The following is a 13,068-nucleotide window of genomic DNA, read 5'->3' on the forward strand; positions in this document are numbered from 1 at the left end:
CCGACCGCCACAATCATTATACGACTGCTATCGTAATAATTTCATTTCCCATTTACATTTGCTATAGCACACCACTATCAACACAATATTGCAGTATCATTACAATCACAATAATGACGATAATAATAATAATACAAACGCCCGACATTGTTGACGTTCATACGCGAACACATAGCGCGTACTTTCGCGATCGGCGATATCGTATTTCTAAATAACAAAAACAAATAAGCGCGTGCGTTTCATTTATTTATTTTTGTTTATTTTCGATAAATACGGTAAGGAACGTTCACTATGACCGGTAAAACTATCTCTCAAATGAAACGTCGGGAATTATTGCGCGAATGCGCTTATAGGCAGTTAAACGGCCCCACGACAAAAAGCGATATGCTGGCAGTCTTGGAGAATAGTTTACGCAGTGAGGGACTAGACCCATCGAACGCGATACTGCCCGAACGCTCGCCGCTTCATTACGAGACACTCGTGACGGAACGCGAATCTCAGGTAGACGAAGTCCCCGCGTTATTCCGGACCATCGACCCAACCACATATGCGGACCGACCGGTTAACCTGGCGCGAGAGGATCCCGAAGAGGAATCTCTACACGAATGGTCTCTGGCAACCGGCCGCCCTAACGGTAGTGTGAACGCAGCGTATACCGATGACTTATATACGGTGCGTTCAATATCCAACGCAACGGAGGAGATAGGCGCAGTAAGACAAAGTTTACGCGAGATATCTCTTAATACACGTATGGATGCGCGCATGTCCGAAGTGGAGAGAGCACTGTCTGGCATTACGCAAGAAATTCGATCTCTCTCACAAACGATTATAAGCCGCGATACACACAACGAGACTATACGTAATCCGTTCGCCACCGCACGGATGACGCGAGAAACGACGTAAACCAACCGTGCTACTTACGCGCGTCTGTCCGAACCAAGCCGCGTAACAACACGACTCAAAATGACGCGGCCCTACAGCAACGCCTGACTGAAATCGAGGAGCGCGAAGCGCTTAACCTACAGCGATTAGCCAGTCAGACTCCGCGCACGTCACCATCGCTTCTTCGAGCGTACAGGCACGACGCGGTTTTCAATTTGGACGCGCGCCCACACCACACGGGACACTTCGGGCCGAACACATTCGCGCCATCGACTAGCGATTTGTCCCGGTCATCATAGACCCGTTCACACACGCACATGGCGATCGGGCCACTTAATTATTCGCCTATTGTACGACCCCCTTCCCCCGAGTTTACGGGAAAATATGAGGAGGACCCACGCGAGTTTCTGGAACAGGTAGAGTGCCTATTGGCCCAAGCGGGCATAGATCGCGATTTATGGGTAAAAACGGGCGTACAATTTTTAAAGGGCATGGCATTAACTTGGTGGGAAACCATCAAGTTAAACAACATGTCCTGGCGACAATTTGCGAGGGAATTTCTCACGACGTTCGATAACAACANTCCCCCGACCTTGTCGCTTTTGCGGAGCCGATCACTGGCAAAGCGAATGTCTTAATAGACCGACAGTGCCGGGAAATGGACAGGAGCCACGGAGAAACTAGTCCATTCACTGAGCTCACAAACACAATTCCGCTAAAAACATTATCACATTAATCAGCGCGCCGACCAAACCACCCGTTCAGTCAACTCGGGTAACAAAAACGGATGCGCTTTCTGCGAACAAAATGACTTTATTTTAAATAATCTTACTATCAACCACACTATTATCACACCACCTTCACCAACACCCCATATGTTGGTCACCGTGGGGGAGGGGAATACGGCAGGAACGGCCTACCCGCTTATGGCAATTAATACTGCCGGCGAACAAACCGTTTCAACGCTCCCCGTTTGAACCGCTAACCACCTGAGTACTGCCGCACAAACACGTCCGCGTAAAATTATTACTCCCGCTGTGGAGCTGGAATTTAACAACGGCTTTTTGATGGCCTTACTTGACTCTCAAGCGCAAAAATCGTATACCACTCGAGCAACAGCTCACAAATTTGGAATTGTGCACAACGGACAAACACCCCCAGTTAGGATAGCTGACGGTCACACAACAGACACGGCGGGCACAGCTACCTTAATAACAAAAATTGCGGATCTACAAGTAAAGTTCACAGCTGTTATCTTAGAGAATCTGTACTGTGACGTACTCCTGGGACTACGCTGCATGTACAATTCACTTGGGCGCGACGCGACGCACTACAGCTTGTTGGAAAGCGAGTACTCAGCACTCACTACCCGACGTAGATATATCAACACTAGATATAGCAGGCGACCCACATACACACGCATTATAACGTGCACGATAAAAAATTATTCTGCGGTTTTTAGCGACTCGGTAGGTCGCACAAAGCTGATCGAACACAACATCGTTCANTCGCACAAAGCTTATCGAACACAACATCGTTCTAAAAGACCCGACGCCTATCGCGCAAAAACCATATCCGTACCCGCTACACAAACAACAAGCGATAGACGAAATGGTAAGCGACATGGAATCACAAGGGCTCATAGAACCCAGTACCTCCCCTTGGTCAGCACCAGTCGTGCTGGCCAAGAAAAAAGACGACTCATATCGCTTATGTGTCGGCTATAGGCGACTTAACGATGTGACCGTATCAGACGCGTATCCCATGCTTAATTTAAACGAAATGATTAGAAGCATGAGGGGAGCGAAAGTTTTCACGTCACTCGACTTAAAATCGGGTTACTGGCAATGCTCTTTACAGCAAAACGTACTCGAATTCACCGCGTTCAGAACAAAAAAGGCTTATTTCAGTTTCGTGTACTTCCGTTCGAACTTAAAAATGCACCCATGACCTTCGTACGTTTAATGAACGAAGTACTTAGGGGGTACATCGATGACTTCGTTCAAGTCTATCTGGACGATATTTTAATTTTTTCGGACAGTGCCGAAACACATCTAGACCACCTTAGCAAGATGCTAGAACGCCTAATGTGTCATGGCCTAACATGCCACACTAAAAAGTGTAAGATCTGGTATTCCGAAATTTCTTTTTTGGGATACCGGGTGCATGTGTTAGGCATAGACAAAGAGCCGGAAAAATTACAGTCTATACGCGATATTCCAGTCCAACGCAATGTAAGGGATATACGAAATTTTTTAGGGGTATGCAACTGGTATAGTCAGTTTGTCGACAATTATGCTGACAGAATCGATCCCCTCACCCACCTTTTAAAGAAAGAGGAGAAGTGGTCGTGGTCACAACCACAACAACACGCTTTCGAGCACATCGATCCCTCGACTACACAAAAATCTTTTGCCTACAAACAGACGCTAGTGAACTTAGCGTAGGGGCGGTATTATTTCAACACGGACAAAAACCGGGGGAAAAGGATATCGTCGCTTACACGAGTATAAAGCTGTCGGATACGCAAAAACGTTATGCCGCTGTCGAGCGCGAATGTCTAGCGATCATATGGGCAACCGATAAATTTAGGTCATACTTAGAGTACACCCCTTTCGAGTTATACACAGATAATTCATCGCTGACTTATGTGCACAAAGCGAAGGGAACAAACAGAAAGTTGACCCGCTGGGCGCTACACTTGGGTAAGCTAAATTTCACCACGACACGTACCGAGCAAACACAACGAAGCGCCCGACATGTTGTCACGTCACCCAACGGACGGACCTCCTGTTGACGAAGACGCCCTGGATGACAATTTGTTAGGCGCACCAATGTCTAATCCGCCCACAACCGCCGCCATTCTAGTTAAGATCTACTCCATTGCCGAGTCAAACGACGCGATCTGCGATCGTTCATCGGGGGGTAATACGAGAGTGGCAAAACAACGACCAGTTTCTCTCTTCGGTCATAAAAAAACTGAACGCGCAACACCCCATAGCGAATGAAATACCGGACATGAAAAGTAAGGAGGAATTTTTTTTGCTGGACGGTATTTTGCGTATTCCCATATGCGCTGACACACCGGTAGTTGTTCCCGCCGACAAAGTTCAACATATAATTTGGCGGTACCACGACGATCCCCTATCATGTCACCCCGGATGGAGAGAAACACACCGAGTGGTCAAACAACGGTTCTACTGTAAAGGGTTAAGAAACGCCGTGCGCATGTACTTAAAATCGTGTCACATTTGCGCGTGCACTAAGCCCTTAAACAGGCGCCCCGAAGACCCGATGGCCAAGCGCCAACCCAGACAGCCTGGGAAGTAATCAGTATCGACTTGATGGGACCGTACCCTAGAACACCAAGGGGCAAGACGAACCTATTAGTGGTAACTGACTGCTTCAGCAGGTGGACCGAAGCGTACCCCATAGGCGCGCCTACAACGAAAACGATTGTAGACGTGTTAGAAATGTAGTTTTTTTCACGCTATGGTAACACGCGAGTAATTTTAAGCGACAACGGCCGAGCGCTCGTGTCCAAAGAAATGATCGACGCGATAAATCGGTGGGGGGCAGAGGCTTGGACTACACCGATTTACCACCCACGAGCTAATCCAGTAGAACGCACAAACCAAGAATTAAAAAAGGACTCCACGCATTATTAACTGAGTCGAGTCATACATCTTGGGATACAAAACTACCACCTGTAATAAACAAAAAAGAAAAAGAAAAATTCAAATTAAGCTATAATAAAATAAGATCAGTGCTCGAATTAGGGGGGGGGGTGCGCAGTTTGACGGACTTTTTTTTTTATTTTTTTGTGCACCTCAAATACTTTTTTTTATTGGGACGGGTGGACGGTGGAAAATATAACCACATTTTTTTTTTTTAAGTATAGATTTAAATTGTGATCAATTTTATTATATAATTTGATATATTTCATTATAGTATGATATTACAATAGTTCTTATAGTTCAGTGTTCTGTAATTTCGTGTATATGATAATATTTCACAGAACAACATAACATAACAAATAATATATATATATGTCGCTGAGCCTCATGTTATCAGTTATCACTCATAGAATTTTCACTTTATCGTTGTTTATTTATTGTTTTCCGACTAAATAAAAAAATGAGTAAAAAAAAAAAGGTCTTCAAAACGCTGGGGACGCAGTTTTCAAATTGTTAGGTTGAGCTCCCCTACTTATTTTTTGCCAATTCAAGCACTGAATAAGATGGTAGGTAGGTTTATGGGGAATGAATAATGGAGCATAAAAAAATGGTGGTGATGTGGATTTTAATATTGAAAGTGTGAATGCTTATATTATACCAAAAGAAAATCTGAGGGTTGATTCTTAGTCAGACTAAAGATATAATATAGCGTATGTATGGCCGAATAATAATAAAAATTATTAAATAAGATAATAAATGGCGGAGTAACACATGTTTAAATGTGGCAAGATATGTAAGGGTGCAAAGGATATAATGATACGAATAAAGAAGAATTCAGAGGGGTGAATAAACGGAGTTTAAATACATGAGGGTAATGATCAAATAAATAAAAATGCACACAAACGTTGTGACAAAAATAATGAACTGATCTCGGGGTTGAACAATATTGAATAAATTAAGTCAATTATCCTACCAAACTCTATTACCTATCTTAATGGTTTATTACGCAATAGAGTATTTATAATTTGAAAGCGGGAATTTAAATTTGTACTTACCTTGTATCCCACGTAGTGTAATGCTTATTTTAGACAATCCAATGTTGATTATGAGTTCACACTGTATTTCACACGTTGTACACTTTGAGTTCGACAGTAAATATGACCGTTTGAGAATAAAGCGTTCAATTATAAATAATGCGAAACCGTTACACAAAATCTATGACTGTATTATTATATGTAGAAGATTCTATACACTATATTTTTATAATTATAATCAAATAATGTATCTTTAGTTGACTTTGTAGAATGAGTATATTGTTTGAGAGATTATATTTTATTGAGAGATCGACACCAATATTTCTTAAATTTTCCTCTGGCCTGGCCAAAACAAGATTCAGAAATATTTATATCTATGTAAAAGATTTGTCAGGGCGGAATTGTGGTGGCCCAATGTGTCCCGGTGCTAAATTAAAGCACCTTGAAAGGATGCGGCACAATAATCACCAAGACAAAAATTAAACACTAAAAACATATATTCATAAGTTTCTCTGTGCTGTCTGCTGACGCGATGTTCGTTAAAACAAAGACATTAAACCACAGAAGATTAGCTACCCAATACACATAGGCTTACAAATATATTCTAACCTAACACCTAACTTTAAAAATCTTTAATTGCAACCTTTACTCTGTCTGCCGGCGCGATGTTCGTTAGAACAAAGACATTAAACCACAAAAGATTAGCTACCCAATAAGTATAGAGTTGCAATACACTTAGTCATATAATAAATATTTATCATTAACTGAGAAAATTAGAGTTGATTCGGTTTTATTATATATAAAAAAAAATGTTTTATTTTAAAATATTAATTGACATTTATTTCCATGGTAAAATAAAAATAAAATAATATTATTTAATGAACAAATTAAATTAAATTAAAAGATTCACCAAAACAAAATTCACTTTAAAATTCCTAAGTGCCATTTAGTTTTAAAGAAAAAATATTCTAAGTCCAAATAAATTAAAAAATCGACTAAGTCCCAGAGAGTAAGAATCTTGAGTAGAGTTTCGCAGATTTTGTGTAATTTAAAATCGCCGAAAGAACTGATTTTAATAGGAAAAAATGGGTTTTTATAGTAGACGAGGGTCGTGTAGCGATCCCTAGTGTGATCTCAGAAACTGTAGATCTTAATTAATAATTAAATGTGATTGGCTGTAGCTAATTAAAAACCCGCACATGGGCGTTACTTTGAATCAGTACGATAATCAGATTTAATATTCTAATTTATTGATTATTTTAAGTTTTAAATAAGGGAACCCTGTTTTGGTGATCTTGTAAATTCACAATATATGACATACATGTACAAAAGATAACATAATATAATATTTTAATATTATAAGTAATAATATAATATTACATACCTTTATTGTTCGCTCTACGCAATAGGCGCAACGAGACTACCGGATACGCACCGTCCGTACTCGTATTAGCTAGAGAAGGTAAGAAACCGGGTGATTGGCTACTACAGCGAGTACAACCGGTAGCACCTGCTACTATCAATAACGACCGGTTAGAGCGCGAACGACAAATCACCAGCACAAAAATATCACCACCGCCCGTTCACATCAAAACAAATTATGCGGTCGGCGACGTTGTTTACTATAAAGCGCATCACTTATCGAACGCGAATAGACTATTTTGTGCGGGTTTTGCACCGAAGTGGTGGGACCCCATTAGATTAGCCGAACGCCTCGGTAAAGGCGTGTTCTTAACGGATCAGTCCTCACCAGGAAAAATTCATGTCTCATGTATGAAAAAACAACATTAGTAGTTTTTTTTTTTGTTATTTTTCAGCATGAGCAACAACAACAACAACAACATCAACTCCCCAACCACAACTTTATCCGTCGAGGAGGTCCGACGGTTGGTTGGCCAATTGGTGGGCCGGGTGGGACTCCTGGCGGATCCCCTCCCGCGCGTACTGCATAGGGCAATAACAAGCCGCAATACTTACGTTGTATGTTTGATGTAGTGGGTGGTAGTGCCACGCGGAGTGCGCGCAGCAGTGGGAGGGGTTGGGGTTGGGGATCTAGTCCCTGTGCGTATCGCGCTTTGGATGTGGGGGGTTTCTTACTAGGCCGGGGGTTCCGGCTGTGCTGGGGAGGTGGGACATTAGAGGAACAGGTCCATCTCCCGCACAGTTATATTAAAAAAACCCAACCGTGATCCAAAGGGTTATAATTCTCTCTTTACTTAAATTAATTAGTTTTTAAAGTAAGACTGATATGATAGGTAATTATTTAGTGAAGATATATTTGTTTATTTTAATATAAAAGAAAAAATAAGTTAATTATTTGAGCAAAATTGTGTAATATAAACTCAAAAGAGTTCAAACGTAGAAACGTTTCCATATGTAAATATATTTAGAATATGATTTTAAAAGTAACCTTTGACCGATATTTGTTATTGAGAACTATTCATGGGATAATTGAATTTTATTGACATTACATAAAAAAAATTACATTTAAAAAACTTATATTTATTTAAAAATAAAATGTTTAACAGTAATTATTAGGTCTCTTCATATTATACAGTATAAAATATTTTTGTAAGAAATTGATGTTATAAACACAGGTTTCAATGAGAAAATCTATCGATATAGGTGATAGTATAACCAATACATCCTATAAAAAACTATTTGAAATATAATACAATAAAGCACTATATTTTTTTTAAACATATTTTTACTGACGTAGAAAAAAGATTTATATTCTTTACATATATTTTTTATTAAATAAGTGATATTAAATAATAAAGAAGACACTTTCATGTGTTCATTATAAATCTACCTAAGTTTCAAACGAGAAATTTTTCATATTAAAATTTTTTACAATGAAATTTTATTCGTTTATTTTAATATTTATTGTTGTTTTCATGTTGCAACCAGACAAAAGAGTTCATTGCGAAACTTATCGTGCTAAGTATGAAAATTATATCGAAAGGGTGGTGAGTCACATTTATTCACAAATTATATCGTATCGAAAACATGATTCAAATAATACTATTGGTATAGAGCAATCTCTCCAACAAAACACTAACATGTTAAATTTTAATCTAAAATATTGTTATACAATAAATATACTCAATTTAAAGTACATTGAAATACTGGAAAAATTCTTTAATTTAATAAAACTTATCATCAATAAATGCCAAAAATATCATCAAAAAAATGAATTAAATAATTTTATTCCTTGTGTACAAATGGTTGAAATAATTATAAAAAATTCAAAGACTATGACTGAAAATTTACACAATGCTATGAAGTTTTTAAGCTACATAGATATAAGATTTTTGTTTTCTCAAGGCTCCGTGGCGCATCCTATATTTGATATAATCGACTTTATATATCAGTACATCTTAAATATAAGTTCGGAAACCAGCTCATTTGATCTCAACAAATCACCTTATGAAATGAAACTTGAAAATTTGATAATATTTCAAGCAGACGTATCAACATTAATGTTCAATTTTATTCATAATAGTACATTCATAGACATTTTTCTTTTAAATTATTTAAAAAATATTAAAATTGCGGAATTACCTAATAAATTTATACCTACAATAAATGAAATAATTACTAATTTTTTCAACGAAATTATTGAAGTTTGGTACAAAAACTTAGGATTTGAAGAATTTCTCAACCCTCAGATAGCAGAGTAAGAATTCTTACATTTAATATTAATTTTTAAACATGGTATAGATAATATTTCAAAAGAATTTTTAATAAATAAATATTTGAAAAAAGAAACATATTATCTTGAGATATAAATCCTAATTGTTTTATGAATATAGAACACTAATAAAGTATGGTGGTTTATAATATAGTTAGTTAATCGAAAATAAATAAGGACATTTTAAATAGAAAGTACAACATCCTAATTTAAGTATTGTGATCGTAAATCAATATTAGAGGTATTGTATTTATTGAATTGTTTTTTAACTTCGATGAAAAGCTGAGAAGGTATTAATTTTACTATAATATGTTTTTTTTGTGTTTTTCTTAGCTTAATTTTTTGCTTCTTTGAATTCAAGAAATATAATTGAAATAGCATAAATTCCCATTTTTATCTAGATAAAATGATATTTAGGTTTCCGTGTCAGTAACATTTATGTCTTTTACGCATGAGATACGAAGTTCAAACCCGCCTGTGGCAATGAATTTTTTTTGCATTTTTTTCTGAATTCTTTTTTGAGTTAGAAACAAATTTTAAACTCATTTAATTTTTATTTCGTTTAGATTCAACAACTTCAATGAATAACACGAAACTCATTACTATAATCTCCCATTGTGTGAAAAAATTTCTCATTTATATTATAATGATTGTACTATATGGTTTTTTTTTGTGGCTGCTATTTATTTTCCCAACCCTCACTTTAAATACTTTTTTCAACAATACGTCAAATGATTACAATTCGCATTTAGTTGAAGATATTACCCTCAAAATTTGAAAAAAAAAAAATTTCTTATTCAAATAAAAAGTAGCTTAACCAGCTTTCTCCATACAATTATAATCATTAATTTCTAATATTTTTAGAGTATTTATTGTCGAATTAAATTTGATATGATTAAAGTATTCAACTACAAAAGTAAATAATTTTACTTTGTAATTTATTAATTTTTAACTCTATTTGTGTGTGCTACTACCAGTCTATACTATTCCAAATTTTTTAATAAACTGTTGATTTATAAATCTTTTCTAAAAAAAATTATTTTTAGTTTCAACTGAATTTAACAATGGATTGTTAGAATTATAATAAATTTCATAATACGTATAATTAAGTAGATTTGTTTAACAACTTTTAAATTTGTTATTTAGTTAAAGTAAATCATTAAAACTAATTAATTTATCAATATTTCAATGTAGAATCTTTTTAAACATCAAAGTACTTAGGAAATATTTCTATGGATTCTATTTAAGTGATCTGTTACAATTGTAAATTGTAATTTTAAGATTTACTGACTGCATATTCATCTTGACAATAACATTTTATTATTTATCATAATATTTTCTATTTAATGATGTCATTTTCAAATTTGCAGTTTGAGCTAAAAGTTCAGAGATCAAATTCAACTTTTTTTATTATCAATTTTCACGGAAATCAACTTTGAGGACCAAAAATTGGTTGAATATGATATGTTGCTATGATTATTTTTATCATATTAATAATCAGTAATAATTAGACAACAAATTTTTCTTTTTATTTTTAATAACTATTTTTATATTTAAATCCTAATTTAAACTAATAAGTAATAATAATAAAAGTCAAAAATGATAGAAAAAGTCTTATGGCAGATTTGAAGACAACGCGAAAAGTTATATTTTTGATTATAATGAAAATGCCTTATATAGCAGTACATTTTTTCATAAAATAACATAAAACATTTTTCTATAATTTTGTATAGCCATTTAAATTTTTATATATATTTGCTATAGAAATAATGAAATATACTATTTTAAATTTTTTATTATTTCTCTGTAAAAATTGCGTTATTCAATATCAATTTCATATTATTTTTAATTACTACAATTAGTATTTATTTAAATAATATATTGTACATTAATAATATTAAAGAACTGATAATCAGGATATAAATAAAAAAAAAGGAATTGATGTTGTTTTTGAAAAATTCAACCAATTTCTTAAAATTAAACACTATCTAAAGATTCGCATCGCAGCATTTCTTATAATTTTAATCATTGTCAGATATTATCTGTATTTATAGTAACTATGCTAACTATAATTTGCTGTGAGCGCACTGTAATAATATTTTTTTAAATTTTGGTCTGAAATATACAAAAACTTTTTTTTTTTGTACATAATATATGTTAGATGCTAAATTATCTATGTTGTTTATGCAATAGTATAAAAATACTCGTAGAAATTTATGAAAGAAGTACTATTAAAGGATTAATATATTAATAAAATTTGAAAATCTTTGCCAAATTTCATTTTTTATGTATTTCTCAAAAATTTAACAAAGAAATGATAATTTAGAATACAAATTCATTATTTTAATCATATTTGGCTATTTAACTCAATTTAAAATAATGTTTCATCGTCAATATTTAAATACCTTTATTTTTATATATTAATTAATTATCAATATACAATTAATATACAATTAATTTATTAATTATCATATAGTTATTTTTTAATTTAGATTCATACCTCCAATAGATCCAGATACAGTTCAAAATGATGGAATTGAAGCTCTGAACATTATGCGTAAAGAATCTGGTTGGGAAAAAATGAACCACATAAGTATTGTTTATATTGGTAAAAAATTCAGTGTAGATCAAATAATAAATGAGGAAGTTACTAACATAAATTTTCGAATAAAAAAAGAACATGTATCACAATTATTAAGATGCAGATTCACAGAAGTAATGAAAAACTATCGTACATTATTATCTTCTATGTTATCTATATGCAATAAAGATACATCCAACTATAACAATAATTGTTTGGTTCAATTATTTAGCTCATTCGTTAAATCAAAAAAAATGCTTAAAGATTTTTATGAAGCTTTAGTTACTTTAAATAAATCATCAATATGGAATGTTATTTATTTCTCTAAATCAAATTTAGAGAGAGTTTTTGTATATGTTACAAATTTTCTCACTTTATTAGAGAACAATGATTTTTCTCTAAAAAATATTGATGATAATAAAATTGAAATAGTCAAACAACTTCTAAAAATTTTTAAAAACAATTTAACATCATTTAGTTCCCATTTATCGAGTGATATGAAAATATATGATACCCTGTGTCATATAAATGACAAATTTAAAAATGTTCACCATTATATAAACTATTTTAAAAATATGGGAAATATATCAACTGATTTAGATCCTCAGTTTTCAATACAAATTATGCTAAACGCCTGTAATTTTTTTGACAGTTTTTGTGAAAATGTTAGCAAATCTTGTTATGAAGATCTGGGTTTTGAAAAACTTTCACACTGTAAAAACAAAGAATTAGACAGAAAACTTCTTTAGCTCATTTCTAATTCACTAGGATCATAACTTCATATTGATCTTTGACTTGATGATTGATTTACTTCCAGACATAAATATTTTGTTCCAAGAATATTTTATTAATATACCATTAATACTGTATAATTTTATTGAGCAATATAATCTTTAGTAATTGTATTAAGGTGTTGTTATTTAATTAATTAACAAACTGTCTAATACTATATCATATATTATAAGTATTTGTTCTTTTGCATCTATCATCTTTTTCTGTTTACTTTTCTAGTGAAACATACATTTTATTTATGTTACTATGCTTAGTATGATCAGCAACGTTATATATCATGATAATATTTTATACGATCTCAATATAACTTAATAATATTATAATGCAGTTTTTACATTGCAGGCAATTTGTCTGTCCCAATCCACATATATACATACAAAATAAAAATTATATATGAAATAGATGTCA

At 33.9% G+C, this 13,068-nt stretch overlaps 1 protein-coding gene across 3 annotated transcripts in view; it reads left to right on the top strand.

The window, feature by feature from the left end:
• LOC126907940 (uncharacterized) overlaps positions 1–12,840 on the top strand; it is an 86,165-nt gene extending 73,325 nt beyond the window's left edge. The window contains exons 2-3 of one of the 3 annotated variants that reach the window (XM_050689662.1): positions 11,780–12,002; positions 12,521–12,834. In XM_050689662.1, the coding sequence (XP_050545619.1) occupies positions 11,780–12,002; positions 12,521–12,529 (232 nt within the window). In that variant the 3' untranslated portion in view covers positions 12,530–12,834. Of the gene's footprint in view, positions 1–8,372; positions 9,273–11,779 lie in introns of those variants that run through there. The other 2 variants (XM_050689661.1, XM_050689660.1) reach the window with 2 other exon arrangements.
• The last annotated feature ends 228 nt before the right edge of the window (positions 12,841–13,068 follow it).

The sequence above is a fragment of the Daktulosphaira vitifoliae genome, unplaced genomic scaffold, assembly GCF_025091365.1.
Source record: "Daktulosphaira vitifoliae isolate Bord-2020 unplaced genomic scaffold, ASM2509136v1 Scaffold_5, whole genome shotgun sequence".
Lineage (NCBI taxonomy): Eukaryota > Metazoa > Arthropoda > Insecta > Hemiptera > Phylloxeridae > Daktulosphaira > Daktulosphaira vitifoliae.